Raw genomic sequence first — 22,891 nt, 5'->3', positions numbered from 1 at the left:
TTACAAGCCAAACATAATAAATACATAGTCTCTATTCTCAAAATCAGAAATATAATTATTTTACAGAAAAACATTGTTAACATTTGTCTGTCTTAAACACTGCAGTGTGGAATGAAATAAATATAATTATCTCCTCAGGAGGGTTTTGATTTTGGTTCTTTTTTCTACCGTATTTCCTGCTACCACTACAGGAACATCAATTTTGAACATTCATTGCATGTGCTTAATGGGATGGGATCCATAATTTTCTTTCTATCAATATAATTTTTCCATGTTCGACAAAAGAGGCATATACGACCTTCAAAGTGGGAACTGCAGTTTCTGACCTAGTTAATCTTATTCCAAGCCATTGTAGCCCAACAGATGGAGAGAAGAAATAGTAAGGCAGGAACAAGGAGCCTGGGAGCAAGATGCTACAGACAATGGTTTTAGAGGTCAGTTTAGGATTATGACAGAAGGAGATACATTTAAAACAGATTGTTTGTTGCTGGATTTTTGTTTTGTGTGTTTGTTTTATTTTGGTTTGGGGTTCTTTTTGTTTGTTTATTTGTTTGTTTTTCACCCCAAAGGATATAGGAATTAAAATTAGAATTTTATTTGAAGTAAAACTTCTTGTCTCATCTAATGTTCTATTATTCTTATGCTGGTTTTTTACATACTTCCAATCTTTACTCTTCACCCTTTTGCCAAATATGCCCCCAGTCTTTAATGTCTAGGATATGTAAGGAGTGACAGAGGCAGTGAGTGGCTGCATTCAAGTCCAGTGTACCATCAAAAAGCTGAGCTGAGATGGCACTAGTGCATTAAAATACTGTCTTGCTGGAGAATGTACAGCCTGAGCCATACGAATATATGGAAAAAGGCTGGGTGGGTTGGCTTGTGACTCGGATGCCAACACACTGCTTTGAACTCAGGATTTTGTTAGGAGCAGTTTTAGAGCATTGCTACCTGTTGAATGGATTATAAAGCATACTGAAGTGATGCCATGAAGCTTTGTACATGCTTAAGATGATGCACTTTTGCAGTTTATGTATTTTTGGGGTAAAAAAACAGGGTTTAGCTCAAGTGAAACAGCACCAGTGGTGCTACGATGAAGCCTCCTGTGCTCCCACTACCTCCTCAGCGGATCCCGGATCCCGCCGGGCGCCCGTCTATTTGTCGGACTGTACGAACACAGCAGCGTCCTCTACAACCACAGCAGCCTCTCCACAGGGAAAACTCTCGGTGGAACTCGGCACGTACGACACCACTGAAACATGGATGCTGAAAACATCACCCGCGGCTCCTCTGAGCCCGCCTGCAGGAGGCTGTCGGTGCAGCCCCTCGTGTTCGAGGGGCCCCTTTCTGGGCAAGGGAACGCCCCTGCGGTCAGCAGCGGCACTGCTGCCGCGGTGCTACTCACACTTGGTGCTATGAGCCTGCTCCTGATCCAAATCTTTAGAGATTTAAAAACACATTTCTTATTCTTCTTACTTACCTTGCTTCTGGGCTTTCAGAGCATGGTCCATTCACAGATTTGAGCCCTTATCTTTCACTACAAGAAGCCTGCGGTTTTGTTTGTTTCTAAATGTGTTCTTTACATTAAATGGAAGCTGAGATTCTCAATCACAGCTTCTTGACTTCATCTACATCAGATAAAGAAAAGCACAAACCACTGTGAAACTTGCAATAAAATCATAAGAGGTACCAACCCTTCACACACACAAATGATTAGAGTGTACACAGACTGGCTCAGTAACACATCCTCAGCTCGCACAATTACCATGCATCTCTCTCACCTGAGCTCAGTACTGGCTGGTACCTCACCCCTTGACAAGCACACAAGTCTCACAAAGTAGCAAAAATTCAAACGGAGACCATTCTCATCTTTTGTATTTTTATTACATTCATTTCCATTACATTTATTCCCTCCCTGGATAAACAAGGAAAGTCACCATACCCTTTTGTCTCTGGATGCTGGAGGTCTGCAGTAACATGACTGCAGTAGCTCTCTGATCCTCAGCATCTCACTACAGTGCCCCACCCCTGCCCCAAAACTACCTCATGCTTTATGTTAAATCAAACACCAACACGGGACACACAGCTACAACCTGAAAGGCCTCTCTACAGATGAATGGCACACACAGCAGCGGCCCTGGACACAGGGCACAAGCGTGCAGCTAAGGAAAGCACTGGACACATGACAGCATGCTCAAAGTAGAGGATGATATTCAGAGAAGCTGTACCCAAGTTCATGGCACCTTGGCTCTTATGTTCCTTTCACAGCTGCATTTAATTGTTTGACCCTTGAGGTGAGTTGGCACCTGGCAGCCACTTTGGCTGAGCCTCTGAATAGATGAGGAAGCCTGTGAAGGTGATGTACTTGCCGTGGTTGCTGTAGGCACCATAGCCATCATGCTGATGGCTGTAGAGCCAAACGGTGTCCCCGTATTGCAGAGGCAGCATGATGCTCTGGCTCTGCATCTCCCGCCGCTTGGAGTGGTTGTCATCATAGATCATGGCCTGCACCTCATTGTGGTTCTTCATCAGTTTCACTGACATAGTCTTAAAGGGCATTTTGCCAATGGTGAAGGAGAAATAGTATGCACCAGGAATACGGCACGTGAAGACGCCAGTGGAGGAATTGAAATCTTTTCCAATATTCACGAACTCTGTATCAAATGTGATTGGCTCGTGCTGGGTTTGCTTCTCATCTGTCCCCAGGAGACTTTGTGAGCGGGCAACAGAAAACGCAGAGCGAGGGTCTTGTACCCTCTTTGGCTGGTCAGACAACACGCGTCGCTGTGAAGCTTCATTCTGCTCTCTGGGAAGTTGCTGAATTGTGTGAGGGTGTGGCCCGAGCTCTTGAGAGTCAAGAGCATTCTGGAAGAATGCAGAAGTATCTGGATAGATCAGATAGCCATTGAAAGTTGTATAGGGCCCCACGTTGCTGTAAAGAGCGTACTTGGGATCTCCATGTAAACGCAGCCACACTGTGTCCCCGTAGTCAAGCTGCAGCATGGCACTCTGGCTGGCCACCTTGCGTTCCTTGCGGTGATGTTCGTCATACACAATTACCTGCACCTCATTCTTGTTTCTCATCAGCATGACAGACAAGTTTTTCTTGGGGTATTTCCCAACGGTGAAGGAGAAGTAGTAGGCTCCTGGGATCCGGCAGCGGAACAATCCAGTCTTGGGGTCAAAATCATTGCCAATATTCACATACACTTTGTCAAAGGTAATCACCATCTCAGAGCTCCCTTCCATGCTGCTGGTTCTGGCCACAGAGAAAGCAGAGCGAAATTCAGTACTGGTGTCTGCTGGGAAGCCATCTGTAGGAAGAAAAGTCATGCAGCAAAGGAGGCCAAAGATGATCTGAATGTTCAGTGTCATCATTGTATCTGGAAGAAAAAAAAAAGTATATTTTAGCAGGAATAGCATTAATTTACAGCTCACACACAAGTTGAAATCCAGACCTGAATATTGTTAAATAAACATGAAGATCTATGTCCAATATTGAGAAATTTCCAGTGTGTTCTCTGAGCAGTGTATGGGACCACACTGTAGTTCTGATCCCAGCACCACTTTCATATTTTCCTATTGAGAGCTGGATCTTTTTTAACCTGTACTCATGGAAAGAAGAAGCATCTTCTCCTTTGAAAGCCTGACTATCCTACAGCTTGTCTGCAAAACACCATGTTGTTCATACTTCAGAGGGATCTCAGAGCTTGCTGGGGGTTTGCCAGAGCTCCCTTTTGTTGTACCTTTTTTTATTCATAAGACCATGGATGAAACAAAGCCCTACACAAACCCTGTATTATACAACTGAGACACAGCTGAAGGGCAGGGAGAAGAGGACATATGCTCTAGAGATTCCCATGCAGATGCCATTGCCTTGCAGTGCAGTAGTTGTTTCACAGGATGTGGAAGCTGGAAGCCAAGTAAGCTGGTAGATCCCAATATCCCAACATGAATCTGTGAAAAGTATAAAGAAATATGAAGAAGAAGGAATGTTTAGGGAAGGAAGACAATGGGGAAAATTGCTGAAATAATAAAATAAAAGAAGGAAAAGAAAATGGCAAGTAAAAGGAAAGTCTCCTAAAGTGTACAGTTTCTGAGAGAGAACTGAAATACCAAAAATGGGGAAACAACTCCCTAAATGGATAACAGAACAGACAGTAAAACTTCTTTGACCCTTAAAAAAGTTAGAAGCTAATAGGATTTTCTGGATTTTTTTTTTTTTTTGGACTGAGGCCAAAAATTATCTATTAGTGCTTTCAGACTGGAAACAAAACTGCCAGTCTTTCCAGTGAGAAGCTTCTATTTCTGTCACCTCTCTGTGCTTATTAAAATATCATTCAGGCTAGGAGGCAACTGCCTGGTTTGCAGTCTGCTCCATCTGTCACCCCAAAACTGGTGCCTTGCCAGCCTGCAAACAATGAATTCACAGACCAGCAGAACAGAAGCAAAACATGCAACTCATTGAGGGGGGAGGGTTGAAGACAAATTCTGCATTAAAAAGGACAAAGGGGTAAATATTTGAATCATCTGAGATGGCCTAGTAATAGAAGTAAGGCAGACAGAATGCACATAGACTGTGAGGTGGCAATGGGATCCTGCTTTGGCAAGATGTGATACCTAGAATCACTCACCAGCAGGAATTCAGCTTGAACCTTGCTCTTTCACACTTGAGAATAAAACTGAAATCTGAGGTGCAGCTTTAATACATAAGAACCCCAGAATAAATTAGATTCTCAATTACATGAAAGTGGCACACTAGCAAAGACTAAAAGAAATATCCATCCATGTCCCAATTTTACCTTAGGTCACTTCTCTCACAGACATCTGTAGCAGGGCTCTCAGCCTAAGCAGGCTGATAAGTTTGTCAGTGAAGGGCTGAGCAAGGAGAGTTTGCTGTTCAGTGGAGCAAGGACGGGCTGCTGATCAGTGAAAACACTGAGCAAGGATAACTGAGTGATAACACTGAGCAAGGATAACACTGCTGTTCTTAGTGCTGAAGAATGCTGAGACCAGCTTGACCAAACTCTCCCCCCCACCACAAGGACATGCAAGACTGAGGCTCCCTGACCCAGGCTGGGAGCAGCAAGGACTGTGCAGGTACTGATTTGGAAGTCGAAGAGAAGAAACTAAAAAGCTGCCAACACATTTTTCAGCAGGAAGCATATTTTGCTGAGTGAGCCTGAGAACACATAATCTAAAAAATGCCTGTTTTGAACACATATTAAAGTCAATCACTTTATACTATAAAAGGCCAGTGTCACCTTTGCACAACAAAGATTTCTAGCCTGCCTCCCTAAGGTGTGTGAAGATCCTTCCTTTCAGTGGGGACGCTCCTCAAGGTTATTCCTTGAGGCTGAACAACAGAGATTTTCCCAGTTGTTGGTGTGGGTAAGTAACATCAATCTCTGCTTAACAATTATTCTGCTACCTTGAATATGATTGCTTTAATATAATTGCTTCAAAAACAATGCACTAAATCAGTAGTAATAGCGATCCATACTGTGTAGTAAATGATTCTGATTAAGTTTTTCCCCCCCCAATCATTATTGTAATAAAGTAAAATAAATAATTAATTTTATTTATATAAATATATCTGGTCTGCCATCCTTAATTCTGCAGGATGAAGTTGTAGAAAAACTCAATTAAACCTGTGTAACTCTTTAGATATAAACCGTAGACTAAGTCTGGGGCTAAGATTGTGTCCAGCTGTACCTTGGCTTCTCTCTCAGAAAGAATTTAGAAAGGGAGTCCTTTCTGTACCTTGTGGCTTCTGTTCGTGAAGGGAGGGCTTCTCTAATAAACTTTGTCTGAAGCTCCCATTCTGCCTGTGACATCTCAGAATTTTCCTCCATGTCCCTGAATTCAGAATGTTTTTCCTGACCTAGCCTGCTCCTTCAGGCCTCCATGGGCTGCACTAAAGGTTGTTGAGAGAGCTGAGTGATGTCAATTTGAGGCCACTCTCTGTCATCTTTGAAAGGTGATGGGAGAGCAGAGGAGGTCCCTGGTGACTGGAGATAGGCAAATTTGGCACCCATCTTTGGAAAGGACAAGTGACACTACCTGCAAAACTACAGGGTGGTTAACCAGTTAGCCCCTCACTTTGGTCCCTGGGAAAAATCATGGAATGTTCTTCTTAGAAAACATTTCTAGTCAAAGGACATGCAATTTAGTACACATTATTTAATTGAGCATGAACTAATCAAACTGATTGCTGTCTTGTGGGAAGGGATCAGTGGATGTCACCTGCATTTCAGCAAGGCTTTTGTTTCAGTCTCCCAGAGCATTCCTCTATCCAATTGTGATGTTAGATAAGTGGACTACTAGAACAGTGAAAAACTGACTGGATTATCAGGCTTGAGAACTAGTGTTTAATGTTTAATTTCAGATGTCCTCTTCAATATTATTTATCAATGTCCTGAGAAGGAGAAAGAATGCCCACTGATCAGTCTGCAGATGACACCAAAACAGATGGTTGAACAATATACTTGGAGGCACAGCTGCTGTTCAGAGGGACCCAGACAGACTGGTGGGATGTACTGAAAAGAAATTCAGTGACAATAAATGTGAAGTACTGTACTTGGATGGACTAACCTGTGTGTTGGTACAGACTGGTGACTGACTGGTTGGAAGTTTGTCTGAAAAGGGTCTGAAAAGGATCTGAAAAGGATCTAGGGCTCCAGGAGAACAGTAATTTGTAGCTGAGATAGCGCTGTGCCTTGCAGGTACTGAAGGCTTACAGCACTCTCGGGTGAAGAACAGAACACAGCCAGGAACCAGACTGTGATTCTCTCTCTTCAGCTGGCACTTGAGTGACTCCAGAAGAGGGCAGCCAAGATTGCTGAGGTCTGAAGCACCTGCCCGACAAGGAGAGGCTGATTGAACTGGGTTTGTTTAGCATGGAAAAGAGAAGACTTTGGGGGGATCTAGTAGCAGCCTTCCAGTGCCTTTAGTGGGTCCAGACAGTGCAAGGTACTGCACTGATGAGCATGGTGGAAGAATAACAGACAATGGTTATAAAATCCAAAAGGGAAGACTCAGACCAGATATAAGCAAAATAATTCCATGATGAGTCAACTAAGAATGTAACAGTTTGCTCAAAGAGGTTGCAAGATCTCCATCCTTGGAAGTTTACAAACAAGACTGGATTAAGCTGTGAGCAACCCAGTCTGCACTCAGAGCTGGCCCTGCTTTCAGCAGGAACTTGGACTAGAGACTTCCTAAGTCATGATTCCTGATTCTGTAACTGAATCCCATAGCTACTACTTCTTGCATTTAAAATTCACTCCCTAATAACCCTAGCCATGGCACTTACATGGAATTAACCAGCTAACAGCAGGTCTAACAGACAGATTATTTTCCATCCAGCAAATTGAAGCATATTCAATGAAACAATTAATCCATATCTAAGTGTCACACATCTGCTTCCATGCTGTCTTTATTTTCCTTTAATTTGTAGTTTGTGTGTTCCTCAGGGCAATGACTGTCTCTGTTCCCATGTCTGTACAGTATTTGGCTACTGCTGCCATTTAAACAATACTAGTCGACCCTAATATCCCACCAAGAACTAAATCTCAAACTGTCACACTCGTGAACCCAGCTGCTGGTGCAGCAGTATTATTTTTGCAGGGTGCTACATCTAGCATGGTAGGCTCATTCCAGCTTCCAGCTTAGAAAACCAAGCCCTAAAGGCAAACTTATAAGGGCTATTAGATGTTCCAGATTCATACTCATTCATTGTTATTCCAGTGATCACCATGGTGTGGCTGCATGGAGAACCAGGATGACTGTGACATGGCTGCATGCTCTTGAGACAACAAATGACAGGAAAGGATTTGGCATTTGCATTTGTAGCAACAAGCCTGCTTCCCTGAAATGCTGTCTGTGCTCTAGACCTTGTTCAGCATATCCAGGAGTCAGGGGGGATACTGAAAGCACATCAGTGCTGGCCAAAAAGCACAGAAAGACAAAACAGACCAAGTTTAATAAATGTGTAGTCAATCTGACCTTATGAGCTTTCAAATGACCATTATCCTTGTTTCTGTTTGAAAGCTAATTTCTCTGTAATAAAGTAATTTATTAAATGTTGGATCAGTCAGTACAGTTGCAAAGACCCTCTGCTGCTGCTGTCCCTTATTTATCAGCTCTTTCCAAAAGCGAGTCATTTAAATAAAGCAGTTAATTATGCTGCGCTTCCATTAACAAGTTGTTTCCTTGACAGCTCCTACTCACCACTTTCAGCACTATTTAGGTTCTTTTAAAAATAATGTGGAAAGTATCTAATAACTGCCTCTCAAACTAAACCAGTCTAAGAATAATTTGCCAATCATTAGGAAGACACTTCCAGCTAAAGGGGTTCTATAAACAGAGGCAAACTGTGACAGCATTTGGACTTGAGTATTGTCATTGTAATTCTGAAAGATAAAGCTGCCAAAATGCCCTGTTTGTCCCACAAAAATTGTTTATGGTGCCCAAGTCTCTTTTACTGGTATACTTTTCTTCTGGCAGGGAAGAGATAGCACCAGGGATGTGAAGCTGGCTGTGGACACTGTGGCATCAGCCCTGAGTTCATGCTATGATTGAAGTGTTAAAACTGAAGAGTAATGTAAAAGACCCAGGCTAGAGATGGAAAATGGGTCTTCAGCATGTGGCAGCTGTGTTATTCTCATTACATTTACACACAAATCAGGGCCCTTTGTCCCCTACCCTGCCATTCCTTATTGTCCAAACACCACAGAAGCATGGAATGAAGCTAAGCAGACCCAAGGGACAAACTAGGTAAGCTACTGCTTTTACTTTAGGCAGTACCAGCAGGGAGAGCAGGCCACAGAGAAGTCAAGAAACTAATTTTGGAATAGGAGGCACAAAACACATGATGCAGCTAAACAATCCTCAAAGACACTGGCATTAAATTAGTGACCTGAAAAGAAGGGGCTAAAGTGGTACTGACTCACATAGTAGAACAAGAACTTCAAAACTTTCTTGAAAAGAAAGTTAGAATTCACCATCTGCATGGCCCAGGAAATTTTAATAGCTTTGAGTTTGCTGGAGGTGATTTTTCTGTCCTGGAACAGAATCAATCCACCAGTGAAAAGACAATTAGTTTTACTCTTCTACTGAGACACATGGATTTACAAAAGGACACTCAACAATAGAAAGGTCACCCCATTTCTACACTTGCAGGACAGACCTACTTGTGAAACCCACAAGGGTTTTCTTTTTATTCCAAAATATTAATTATCCAGATTCCCTAGTCCTACCTTATGCAAGAGTCCTTTAATTTCAGTGGGAGTTTTGCCAGGAATATCACTGAAGAATGAGATATGAAACAAAATTGAAGCAGTACAATTGGATCAGCTGTTACTAAAAGGTTTTTTACATCCTGTAAGCTGCAAGAGCAAAGCCCTGTTCTGCCTAGCTCTCACCCTAATATTTAAGGACAGCTGCAAATGTTTCAATTATTTGGATCAGTGAAAGCCTGTGTAATGAACATCCTTCTTGGACTATAGTTAGCAAGATTTCTTTTCCCAAGATACCACATACTGTCTGTTCCTCTCATCCAACACAGATTAAGAGCATCAGATAATGATGCAAATGCATCAGTTCTTCCAACATCAAAAAGAAATTAATTGTAGCACATCCTCAAAAGCAAAATCTGTATACGAGTACATGAGTAACCAAATCAGTGATTCATTTATGGCTCTGACCTTTTTCAGCTTTTGATGAATGTGATTTTCTTTTTTAAATTCTGGCACAATCCTGGGAGGTAAAACATTGTCTGAAGCATTCAGGATGCCTTTTGGAAATGATATGTCATGCCTTGAATGACAGACATATATGGCATTAATATAGAAAGTGCTTAATTTTGAATGTTTCCCTAAGTCAAGGGAGAGTCCTTTAACATAATAAACCAACTTCTGTGTACTCAAAAATCCGTGGAGAGGCAAAAATTATTTTCAAGTGCCTCAACTCCAGCCATACTCAGGAAAAGGAAATGGAGAGACTTTTTTTGGCAGAAGCCACTACTGTTACCCTGCATTTCAGAATATGATGAAACCTGCTATTTCAACAGAAGTCCTAACAACTCTGGTTAAGCTAAAATGATGTTATGTGAAATTATGTAATTACACTGACCAAAATGAAAACATGATGGTTCTGACATTAAGATTTTTCTTCTTTAACATCATTTTGGAAAATTTGTCATACACATTTGAAGCGCCAGGGTGATACACTGCACCTGCCTTTTTGGCTACCATTACATTTTAAAATATATTAATTTAGAAAAAATCGTGTTTTAGTAGAGAAGAATAAATCCTAGGGGGGAGCAAGGAGTTATTCCAGCAAACTAATGCTTTGAGATGTAATAATTTTTTTCATCCTTTTCTAAATGAACACATTACACAAGTCCAACTCTCCACCACATACACACTAATCAAGAAAGCAGGACTAAAACTACAAAGCAAAGAAACATACTCTAACATTGGCCAGAAGTGGAAGAACAGAAAACACTGCTAGAACATTTGAGTTTAAACTGTAGTTCATAAAACGTGTTGAATACTTTAAAGTTGTTTGGCACATGCAGTTAAACCAACAGTTGAAAAGCAATCATTGAAATTACACCAGCAATAAACAGTGAAAAAAACTGAAAAAGCCATTGATGGGAAGGAGTTCAGTGACAAACTGCTCCTGTGAAAGCAGAGGCCAGAGGAGACTGGAAACCACATCTTGAGAAAACCAAAAGTCTGTTGCTGTGCAGTGTTTATTCAACACTGCTACCTTTAGACATAAAACACTGAGACCATTTCAACAGCTGGAATTTTCACATGGATCCCACTACAGTTACAGTAGTACCCAAGTTAAGCCATCTCTTTTCTCAGCCCCAAACATAATTTCCTTTTTAAACCTGGTTTATGTGTGCATTTCTTTTTCTTGGTGTGCACAAGAGATGCTGAGACTGTGGAATGAGGTGCTATTGGAGCATTTCATCTCTTCAAGCAGGAATCCTACTGCTGCACCAGAAGGCAGATCACACTGGCATAAAGGATTAACAAAGAGTCTGGCCTGGAATACCAGAAGGTATTTTGAGAGGCAAAATAAAGTATCTGACACTTTGGCAGCAAATACCGTAAAGATCTTAGTTAAGAGAGTGATAGAGGAAGGCCCCAAAGGCAGACTGCGCACTGCAATCAAGTTCTAAGAGAGGACTCAGGGAATGCAGAGGATGGACTAGAGGGCAATTTCCTTGTTCCAGGTGGCTGGGCTAGAAGCCATGTAGCAAGAGGACTTTTCCACAAAAGTCCTGGGTGTTTTTGCCTGCGAAGGTAAAACCATATGAAGCAGAAAGACACTGCCAGAGACTGTACCAGCAACAGACCTACTGGGATGACAGATACTTTATCAGAAAGAATGCTGAGTACAAGCAGTGAAATTCAGGTTATTCCAATGCAAAATTAGTCTTTAAAAATGGACAAAACTTATTTACTGGGTTTTTATTTTAAGCTTCTCACCTGGCTTAAGATACTTAAATTTAATATGATGGATGTGGATATTAAAGATGTTTGCATGAGTCCAGAGGAGGGCTACAAAGATAACCAGAAGGCTGGAACACCTCTTCTATGAAGACTGGTTGAGACAGTTGGATTTGTTCAGTTCAGAGAAGAGAAGGCCTCAGGGTGACCTTACTGCAGCCTTTCAGTACCTAAAGGGCTACAAGAAAGTAGAAGACAGACTTGTCACAAGGGCATGTAGTGATAGGACAAGGGGGAATGGCTTTAAACTGAAAGAGGGTAGGTTTAGATTAGATATTTAGAAAAAGATCTTTCCTGTGAGTGTTGTTAAGCACTGGAACAGGTTGCCCAGAGAGCTGTGGATGTCTCATCCCTGGAAGTGTTCAAGGCCAGGCTGGATGGGGCTTGGAGCAACCTGGTCTAGTGGAATGTGTCTCTGCCCATGACAGGGGGGGTTGGAACTAAATGATCTCTAAGGTCCCTTCCAACCCAAACCATTACATGATTCTATGAAATAAAATGGTTTTATTTCATCATCTGACAGAACTGGAATGAACAAGCAAGACCCAGTTAGTAGCACAGCAGTGCTAAAGGAGAAGGTGAAGAGGAAGGCAATGACTATACAAATGAGAGACTTAAGAGACAATGAGGAAGAAAACTCAGAAATGTTTACCAAATACTTTTCTAGGTTGGAGACAAAAACTGGGAACCTAAGTAAAATGTAAATGGGTTCAGCATCCCAGACTACTGCTGTAATTTTTTCTTTTAGTAAGATTTTGTACAGGAAAAAGAGAAATAATTTTCCCAATAATGTAAGAAGCATAGGGACTTTAAAGAGTTCATACAGAAAGAAAATCTGTTTGACAGCCCCACTGATCACAAGCTTATTAAGGCTTTCCTGAAGTGGCAGGATAGTTCAAATCCTTAGAGACATTAAAAAAAATAAAAATCTCTGCTTGAAACTCAACTGTGTAAACTGAGCTGTGAGTGACAAAGTGAAAACACTAAGTAGAATCAGTACTCTGGAATTTGTACTAGTATTCAATTTGAATTCTAGTCCCTTTATTCTTTCTGTTTTATTGTTACACATCATAGCTTTTTCTAGCAGTTTTTCTATACTACTTCCTTCCAGTGAAGTAAGGTTTAGATCTCAGGAAAATCTCCACTCCCTCTGCTAACAAATGAAAGTCCAGCAACAGTTCAGAGAATATCAGTAGGTGTTTAGTATAGGTAAATACACCTACAGTATAGGCAGACTTTTTTTGAACAACACTTTCCTCTGTGGACCTAAGCAACAGTTTGCTTCAGTGCAGCTGAATTAATATTTTCATCCTCCACTCACGCTCACCAGAAGAGGAGGTTCCTGGGCTATTCTCAGAGTTAATACCATATTTGTCAATTTTCTTTAAATCCTTAGTTGCAACAAATACTTAGAGACATTAAAGTAAAGGTCATCAAGATGAGAGTAAATATTGCAGTTAAACACAGGCTGTACAGGCTTTCCTTCCTATTCCCTGTTGCCTTCCACTTTCATTCACATTCCCAGTCATCCAGCAGCATACTATGGCACCATCAGTTGGGCAAAATCTTGCAGTGATTCCTTCATGTTCTTCTCTCATTTCCTCACTAAGAATGAAAGCAACTGTTAATAGTAGGTTTATTTGTCCAGCAACTAACAGGAGCCTGTGGGACCTGAGCCCTACAAAGATGTAGCAAACAGGAAAGCAATTGACATTACAGGAATTGCAACTTTTGTGTTACACCTTCCTGTTGAAGACTGTTGCCCTAGAAATTGTAATGATATTACAAGAGATACTGGAACCTGGGGTGTGCTCTCAAGGCTTGTTTGTGGTCCTCTATATAATGGTCTTATTTTTTCCTTCTGTGAGTTTGTGCTCCTGCACTTTGTATCAGCCAATATATGATTTTAATTTAATTGCAATGCAAGATCCTAATCAAACAAAACCAAGTTTTAGATTTTTCTTTTCTGTTTTCTTTTATAGCTGCATAGCCACACCTTCTCCTCCTTCTCACTTCACTGGGCAAATAATCATCATTTTTTCCTGGAACTCTGCACCTGCAGAAGCTGTTTTCAAACCCTTCCCCCACTCACTGGAATGCTGTCCTCCAGTCATTTCTCTAAGACCTGCCACATCACCCACCTGAGTGAAAGCTAGAGGGAATATGCTGGTTCTTGCTAGTTAATCATCAAACCTCAAGTTAGGACAAACCTGTGGAGTCCAGCAGTGGTCCCCTATGGGAATTAATGGACAGCTGAGTGCCAGCTGGGATTACATGCCATGACAACAAAAACCATTTTTCTTTCATCGTTATGTCTGAACTCTCTGTCTGCTATGGGCTGATTTAGCAGTCCAAAAATTTTCACAAGGTGGGTAAATCTGGTATCAATCCTGACAATCTGCAGTTAACAGAAAACTGTCAAAAAGGATGAGATTAGTTTTACTTTGCTTGATAAATTAGCTTCTAATGCTATGTTTTATACTGACTACTGTCTTCTGACAGTAGGCTTTGCAAATCTATCTGAAAAAAACCCTCAATGTACTGGGGCATTTTCCTACAGGAATGCTGCTTTCTTTGAGAGTTTTTTAGCGTGTCTTGACAGGTAAGTCAGGAAAACATGCTGTCTTTTAATATCTGCCATCACACTCAGCCAAAAACCCACATTCATTTCTTTTCACACCCTGCTGTTTCATTACTGTAAAGAAACTCAGAGAACACTGAATTGCACTGCAGTGCTGCTCTACACTGTCAACATGCGGCAACATCTCAATTTGGAAATTCACTGAGCTCTAGTTTAGTGAAGAAGGTGATAAAAGGCATTAAGTCCCATTTATCCTTCATCTCTGCTCTGGCACTTTCATTTCTGCCCCTCCTCCTACTGGGTCAGGACACAGATCTGAATGAAAAGTCTTGTGTGAGGAAAAAGGGGTGTCAGTCAAAGTCCACACATGCTAATAAGTCTTATTTCTGGTCCCGTTCTCCAACTGTCTAACTGGATCATAGGATTGCAGAATGATTTGGATTGCAAGACAACTTAAAGCTTACCTAATTCCAACCTCTTCCCATGGGCAGGAAGAACTTCCACTAGACCAGGTTGCTCAGAGTCCCATCCAGCCTGGCACTGAGCACTTCCAAGGATGGACATTCACAACCTCCCTGGGCAAACTGTTCCACTGCTTCATCACCCTCATAAGAAAGAATTTCTTCCTATTATCCATGATAATCCTGTTGCTTTTGTACCCAGTGAATTGGTAGACAGATCAAGAAACAACCATTAAAAGGATAATCACTGCCTGGGACTACCCCCATTTTTGTCACCAGACAGTTGAGACCCCTTGAGACAGAGACTTCCCCTGGTATGGAACAGAAGTTCTTGATGAACACTGAAATTCTTCAATACATATAGTGACCTATAGTGACAATTAAAAGCAGCAAAGTAAATCAGCAGGGTTAGTAATTGTCATGCTTATTAATACTGACACTTCACAACCAGCAATGTTCCCCATTTTCAGTCTTACCTGCCAAATCCCTTGTGACCAGACCTCTCTGAGGAAGATCTATAGACAACTGGAACCTGAGCTCTTTCAATTTTTTAGCCATTTTACTAGCAATTATTTCTCAGAAGGCTATAGCTGTTGCAAATGAGACAGCCCAAGGCTGTGAATTGATATTTGATATCTTCAGGAAACCACAGTTTTTGATTCCACTTTTAAAACATTTAGTGTATTTTGGTCCATTGATTTAATCAACTTGTCATCTTTTTCAACAGGGAACTGTGAAGTTCCTCCCCAACACCCTGCATAAGTCAAGTTTTCACTTCACAAGTTTTTGAACCTGGATTTTTCTGTAACAATCTGACACAGAGGTGCTGCCGCCTACAAGACAGAATCTACGTCCCTGGAGGGAGGGACAGAGAGAAGCAATGCCCTCAATACACACATCCCTTTACAAGGTTTTTCCAGTATCTGCTTTCTGGCTTTATATTGCTTGCAGTATTTAAAAAACATCAGTCCCTCATCATGGCAGCAGAAATGTTTGTGTGATTATTTCAGTAAAACTCCATCTGCACTGGGGAGCTGCTGGTAAAAGGCTTTGGCATTGCCCTCAGAAAGCACTGCTGGACACTGCTGCTCACTCATCAGCTCCTCATTCACAGGGAGGAAGCTCTCAGTGCCTGTCAAGTGCTCACACATTCCAGGCTCATCTCTGTGACCAGCCAGGTTCCTCCCAGGCAAAATTGCCTTTGACAGCTTGAAGCTAATGCCTCTGATTTTGCTCATAGGAAAAGAATTTTGTTAAAATACTGAAATAACAACTGCAGCAATGCATTGGAAGGTTTTACCTGACTTTTAGACTCTAGTTGGACATAATATAAAGAACAGGAAGGATATGGCTGCTCTGAACCTGGCTATGCAGATGCTTCATTTAAAGCAGGCTTGGATGTCATTACTTTGCATTAAATACACAGCTCATACTGAAAGAAGGGCCATCAGCAACAGCCTACACAATTTCCTTAGAGCCACACAGAAATTCCAGTCATGCACCTTAAACCCAAACATTCATATTCAGTTCATATTTCAAGACAGTGCTTCCTCTATTCAAATTCTTTCAGTCCCCTATCTTCCTTGTAGCTACATCTGTCTAACACGTCTCCTTTTCAAGATAATTATCAACATTTTCCACCAGGAGAAACATTTACCATCTGCAGAGCCCCCTCCAGCATGTTCAGTATTTTTCTGCACAGACTGTCTCAGATTTCCTCACAAGTTTCCTGGAGAATAACCCCTTCACCTTGTTGTCTCCTCCTAATACTAAAAATAGGATTTTTTTATTTTTTTATTGTTACATTAGCTATATTTGCTTTATCTCCTTCCAGAACCACTTTGTTCCAAAGCTAAATTTCCTTTAGCAGTAGATCACTGTAAGCCTTCTTCTGGATACCCCTTCTGTCTATCAAATAAGGACTGGTTCATGCACTCACCTGAGAAGTAAAGACAGTAAAAGCAAGGATGGGAAGAGGAATGATGAAATAAATTCAGGCAAAGCAGTATAAGCTGATGTCAAGCACTGCTCAGTCCTTGGGTGGAAGGGATGTGAATTCACTTTGAAATATCTGGGCCATCAAGTAACTGGCTTTCTAAGCATATAATTATTTTTCCCAAGGTGTTCCAGCAGTAATGGAAGATGGGGGGAGGGGGAAAATCCATCACAGCTTATATAGTGTCACAGTTTGTGCTCACGTGTCTCAGAGTAAATAAAAAATCAGGATTACCATCAATTTATGGATAATTCCAGTGTAAGAGTGTTTAAATTACAAGAGGTTATTATGCTAATATGTTCACCCAGAAACAGTTCTAGGAAAACAGGCTACTAAAAAGTGCAGCCTAACTCTTAATTTTCTCCTTGTCTTGTTCATTCAACACAGATTCTTTCCAGCAGTTGCTTTGCAGCCTTTAAGTCCTAGAGAGTACCTGTTTTCACAGAAAAAAAATCCCTATTGCCTGCTTGCTATAAAAACACTTCCACTGCTCCCAGTACGTCTTTAACTTCTCTAAGAGCTTCTCTTTTTGTCTGAGTGAAAAGGTCTAAAGCCTGAGGAGAGAGAAAAATCCCTCTCCCTTTAGAGGATTAAAATATTATTTGGTTGGATTCAGAACGTGTTCTATTCATGATCTTATGTGCAGCCCACCACTTCAGCATCCCAAAGTGTTGATCATTGCTCTCTTTTTTCTTTCTACCTGTCTCCTCACAGAGTTCCAGAATTTTTCACCATGCACAGGGGACTGTCTGTTCCATTTATATTAAACAATATATGCTAAACCATGAGTACTACAGGACCTAGATTTTCTCTCCCTGGATAAATGCCTAAAAATACAAATCATAGGACTATGATTTATTTTATTCCTATTCTGAATTCCATTATTGTATTTCATTTTACCTCTAAAAGCCATTTTTGGACTACAGCCTTTCATTCAAGGAATAAAATACTAGAAGAGTTTGTATTTTCAGTTCAGATAATTTTATTAACTGCTAATCTTGATTAATTTTTCTTCTTCCATAGCATTGTTTTCAGCATTCATAAACGTGATCAAGCATCTGCTCCAGGGAAATCAGAATGTTCCATTCCGTCCCCTTTCTTCTAAAAAGAGAGACCTCTTCTAACTCTCTTCTAGAAAGCTCTTGCTCCTCTTTCAGGCTCTTTTCAGAAAGAGCTGGTCTGTGGTCTTAGTGCTGTGCTACCCCTGAATATCAGACAAACATCAAAACAGGGCCAGCAGACTTCTTTTATTTCATTGACATGAAATGATCATGAAATGATCTACAAATGCTAGAAGAATGGTCTAGAGGAGAACTTAAGACACTGAACAGTCCAAGGTGCTTTCCCATTATAGAATCACTAGCCTTATTTGATTCTTGACAGATGATTGTCTAATCTGTGCTTAAAATGTCTCCAGAACCTCCCTATATCAAATATCCAACTGTTTTTATTATCCTATGTCCTAGAAAATTATTCTCTTAGTTTAAAATAATCTTACTTTCTGCTGCTTCTTGCTTTCTGCTCCATCCACCATGAGCCTGAAGAAAAGATCATTCCCCCTTCTATTTTTTATCTGAAGACTGTTATACTCCCCTGTCAAATTTCTAGTCTAAAAATTACAGTTATTTCAAATCATCTTGCAGGTCACATTTTTCTGACCTGTGATGAGTCCTACCACCCTCCTCTGGACTCCCTCTGATTGAATTGCACCTGTCTCAAAGTGCAAAAACCAAAACTTTGCACAGCCCCCAAGCTGAGGCTTTGGCCTCAGAGCAAAAGGATTGCTTCATGTTTTCCAGACTTCCATGTCTTTTACATATCCTAGCAAGACGTTTGCCTTTATTTGCAACAGCATGACATTGACTCATATTCAGCTTGTGATCTATCATAACATATTCTTTTCTGCGGAGTTGCAACCTAGCAATTTACTTCTGCCTTGTGCTTATTTAGTCAGTAATTTCTGCCTTATTGTAGTGCCTTGTATTTATCCCTACTGAATTTAATTCAGGTATTTTCCTAGAAGGTCTTCCAAATTATTGGAAAATTTTGAATTCTGGTATTTTCCTCCTGCACAGTACAAGTGTCACAGTTTTATATCCCTGAAAAATGTGATATACCCACTCCTTATATTACCATCTAGGTCCTCTAAGGAAACACTGAATAAAAGCAGATCCAGGTCACCCCAATGCAGCTACTGTGTCAGTGTTTAGCAGCTTGTGGCCTCTCTGAAGGACTGGCACATACTAAAAGCATACATATTTTGAGCTCTGAATCTTCTGATATTTAAAGAAGATCTGCCTGTTCAGATAATCATGTTTACCCAGTTTATAGCCTCTTTTACCAGCTATGCTCCATGCCTCACCAAAACAAATATTTGCATTAATGTGCTAACCATAGTCAAGAATCTCAACTTTTACATTAAAAATACCCAAAACCCAAAATCTCTCACTCTTGTTCTACAAATAGCCTTTAATACGTAAACTGAACAGAAGCCAATTCTGTGAGAACCGGCTGGAATACTGACAAAATTATTGGGAAAGATGTGACCATTTATCTTAATAGATTTAGGGGTATGATAGAAATGCCCTAATTTATTACATTCACTGTAGTTACAACAGCAGCATACACTTCAAGGGCAGTACCGAGGCAGCTGGTTGATTTCAATGGATTGAACATTTCCTTAGCATCTGCTCTTGACCAATGACTGCAGGATCTTTTCCTCGGAGCTTAAACACCAGCCATGACAGTCACAAGCAGGCACACTGCAGACAGTGAGCCTTTGTGTACATTGGAATAAAGATGATCTGGTATTCCTCCTGACAACAGAGGCTTAACTCTCTCGTCTAGCCCTGACTCTTATTCCAGTAGTCATTACCACAGAGCCTCCAAATTCCTTAATTCAATATGGACAGTTTTCCTGGCACAGTGGCTGAGGCCCTGGCACAGCAGAAAACATGCATGGTGCAAATTAACCAGCTGGAGGGTAAAGAGGGAGAAATAGGGCTTTATAAATTTTCCCTGTTTCCCAGTGGGGCCCTAGTAATCAATTATTAGCCCCTGGAGTAGTCACTTACTGCTCGCTCTGTGATCATCTGATTCTGGCAGTGTTACCTCTGCTGGAAACCTCAGACCTTTGATTAGATGCAGCAGGAATTCCTCCTTTCTTCTCTAACCTGTCTGGAGGAAACATGCAACTAGAGAGAAGCTTTACAGGGACAAGAACCCAGGGGTACACTTGGTATTCACAGAGCACCAGCAGCACAGCATTTGTGTAGTACTGGCTTATTTGTGTTGAACACAACACAGATTTCCTTATCTCGGAGAGGGTCAAAGCAAAAGGTACAGAAAAGCTGAAAGTCCTGACTTTACTTCCACTAGGGTTGGATGGCCAATGGGATTTATACTAAATTTCTGAGTGCCAAAAGAGAAGTAAGAGGCTTTTAATTCCTACTGGGTGAAAACTGGAGCCAGTATTTCAAACATTGTAAGATGAACTATCAAATTGCCAAGCCTTAATGTGTCCCCCAAGACAGTTCAAAGAACCTCACCCCTATAGTTTGGTCAGTAAACTGTAATTCAGTGAAACATTATTTTCCTTAACTGTGTACCTTGGAGTAGAATGCATGCTTCATACTTTGGTGATTTAAAAAGATAGCTGTATGGAAGAGTTCAGGAGTAAAACCCACCAAATCCTAACATCTGACCTCAGATGCTGATAACAAAGCCCTACACTTCAGCATGTATAAGACCATAGCAATTTTAAACTCTATTTTTTTCTCTATTCTTTTGCTTAAAAGTCAATGCAGAGTTGAGTATCTCTTGGAGGGAGACATTTCTCAGCTGAAAATATTATATTCTCAGAGGTACTCAACTCCTTAGAAGTCTCCTGTCACTACCAGTATCAGTTCATTTCAATGCTTTCTGCCTATAACTAACCATAAGAATGGGTGAAATTCTGGCACAATGACAGTAATCACTCAGAGGCTCACTGCCTGTCCATTTTCTGCTAGCACTGGCCTCTTTTTCTTTTGGTCTTTGTATTACAGGGTGCTCTGCACAGAAGGTTCAAACTATCTTGTCTCTTTACACCTTTGACATATAATTCTTCTCTGTGTGCCTGTGTTTATCTAGGTTACTTTACACAAAAGGTTATAGGTTATTTTATACTAGTCTTCAAAGAGCTGGTGATGAACAGGCAGCCTTGCTGCTCTTCTGAAATACAGCTTTTATTAAAATGGAGACTATAAAAGCTATCATGCACTACATGACTACAGGTCACAGGATAGTTATCCTGTTTTTTCACAAGTATAGCTGCTGCCATTGTGGGCCCACCCAGCCTTCTGTATGATGAATAGTTCACAGTTTATGAATGGAGAGCACAGCACAATGGATAGATGATTACACAAGTAAAATATAAATAACATCAACAACACAACTAAAACAAAAATAACAACAGGGTTCCGAGTTTTGGTGCCAAATCTCAGGTTTCAAGGTATTTTATTTCTGCATCTGTTTCTTCACCCACAAAAGAGCAAATGTCTATAACACCAACAAATTGTCAGATTTAAACCAATTCTATATCAAACCCATAGGTTCTCCATTATGGTAACCAAATGCCCTCTGAAGGCATTGCTTCTTCAGATGAAAAATACAAAACTCATTTGTAGAGCCTAGTCCATGAACCATTCAGCACTTTGAATTATAGCTTTTTAGAGGGAAACAGAAGGAATGCACAGGGTAATGCTGCTCTATTGGGAATCTTCATTTTTCCTTGACATAGTTCCTAGTGCTACAAATTAACCCTTAAAAATGGCCAGACAAGGAAACAGCCGCCATATGCCAAGATAGGATTGCAGCCTCACCGGTGTGTTTCAAACTCTTGTTACACATGGTGTCCCTGGAGAAGAGAAACTGCAGAAGGTTGCAATAGCATCAGAATGAATAATTGAAGCTCGGCTCATTCAGAATGTGCATAAACGGAAGGGTCACAATGCTGCCTTCTAGTCAGCCAGCAGCGCAGAAACTCACCAGCGCCTAATAGAAACATCATCTGGAGATACTGACCTACTTCTCTGGGAGCTTTTACAGAGGGGCTTGAGGAGACCGACAGTGGGATGGCCAAGCACACAGAGGATTAAATCGTATTATCTAATAGGAAATCATACATTACAGAATCAGTTGTATATGCTACTCTTGGAAAAACCCTTGTGACTTTGTTCCACCGAGAAAACAGAGATCCATGCAAGATTAATGCTATTTCCCACCTGAGAAACTGTCCCTGTGGGAATTTGCCAGGATGCTCTTCCCCATGGCGAGTCCCTGGAAGGTCTTCTTACCTCATCTCCATGAAAAGTGGGGCCAGAATTTTATACCTTTTCCCATATAAACTCCACAGCCATTAAATATTGGGAATGATAGGTGTGAGGGAGGGTAACTCGGGCATTTCCCGCTATTGTCCAGCCGCTCGGTGGGAACGGAGGGAGCGCAGCCCGCCCGGGCGGCCGCCCGCGCCCAGCCCGCCGCCCCGAGGGCCAGGAGCTGGGACACCGCAGGGTGCCCCGAGCGCAGCCCCCCTTCTGCAGCACCGCGGCGGCCGCCGCCACAGCCCCGACGGTCCCTCCGCTCCGCACCGGCGGCCGCCCCTCAGCAGCCGCGGGGCCAGGCCCGCCCGCGGCCCCGCTCCCATCGCCCCTGTCCGAGCGGGGGATCCCATCTCAACGCCCGGCCCCGCAGGTGCAGCCCGGCCCCAGCGGCGGCGGCTCCCCCGGCACGGTACCTGCTGCGCCCCGCGGCGGCGGCTCCCGGCGGCGGGGTCTGAGCGCGGAGCGGAGCGCGGTGCGCACCGCCGCAACCCCGCCGGCCTCCGGGAGGCGCCGGCGCCCGCGGGCGCTGCGGGCCGGGGAGGCGTGTGAGCGCCACACGGACAGGGGGGACCGAGCGATGCGGCGCTGTGACACAGCCGGGCCGGGCTCCCGCCGCCTTCCCGGGAGGAGAGGGCGCTGGGGACGGGCGCCGCGGGATGATGCCCTTCATTCTGCACAGCGGCGGCTGAGCCAGGCGGGCGGGCTCCCCGCGCCGCTCCCCGCCCGGGCGCAGGGCACCGGTGTGGCACCGGCCGGGCCGCCGTGGGGCGGCAGCGCAGCGCCCTCCAGTCCCGGGCTGAGCCACTCGGGACGGGGCTCCCACCCCGACCGTGCCGATGAGGGAGAGGAAACAGCCTTAGCTAGACCAAAGGATGTGACTAGGAGAAGCGACAGGCTTTTGGCTACCCAAGATGATGTTCATGTCTGACCTTCTGCTCTGGAGATCTTTGTGAGTCCCAAAGCAT

General features: G+C 42.4%; 1 protein-coding gene across 1 annotated transcript; it reads right to left on the bottom strand.

Moving 5' to 3' along the window:
* Positions 1 to 1,863: 1,863 nt before the first annotated feature.
* Positions 1,864 to 22,402, bottom strand: C1QTNF4 (C1q and TNF related 4). Its single transcript, XM_041397223.1, has 2 exons — positions 22,340 to 22,402; positions 1,864 to 3,380 (listed from the first exon to the last, which is right to left on the bottom strand). Exon 2 carries the CDS (start codon positions 3,373 to 3,375, stop codon positions 2,272 to 2,274), a length of 1,104 nt encoding a protein of 367 aa, XP_041253157.1. The 5' UTR covers positions 3,376 to 3,380; positions 22,340 to 22,402; the 3' UTR covers positions 1,864 to 2,271.
* Positions 22,403 to 22,891: the final 489 nt, after the last annotated feature.

Source organism: Onychostruthus taczanowskii, unplaced genomic scaffold (assembly GCF_017590055.1).
Source record: "Onychostruthus taczanowskii isolate IOZ18803 unplaced genomic scaffold, ASM1759005v1 scaffold1, whole genome shotgun sequence".
Lineage (NCBI taxonomy): Eukaryota > Metazoa > Chordata > Aves > Passeriformes > Passeridae > Onychostruthus > Onychostruthus taczanowskii.
The sequence above is the reverse complement of the archived record's forward strand: the minus strand, read 5'-3'. Positions and strand labels throughout refer to the sequence as shown.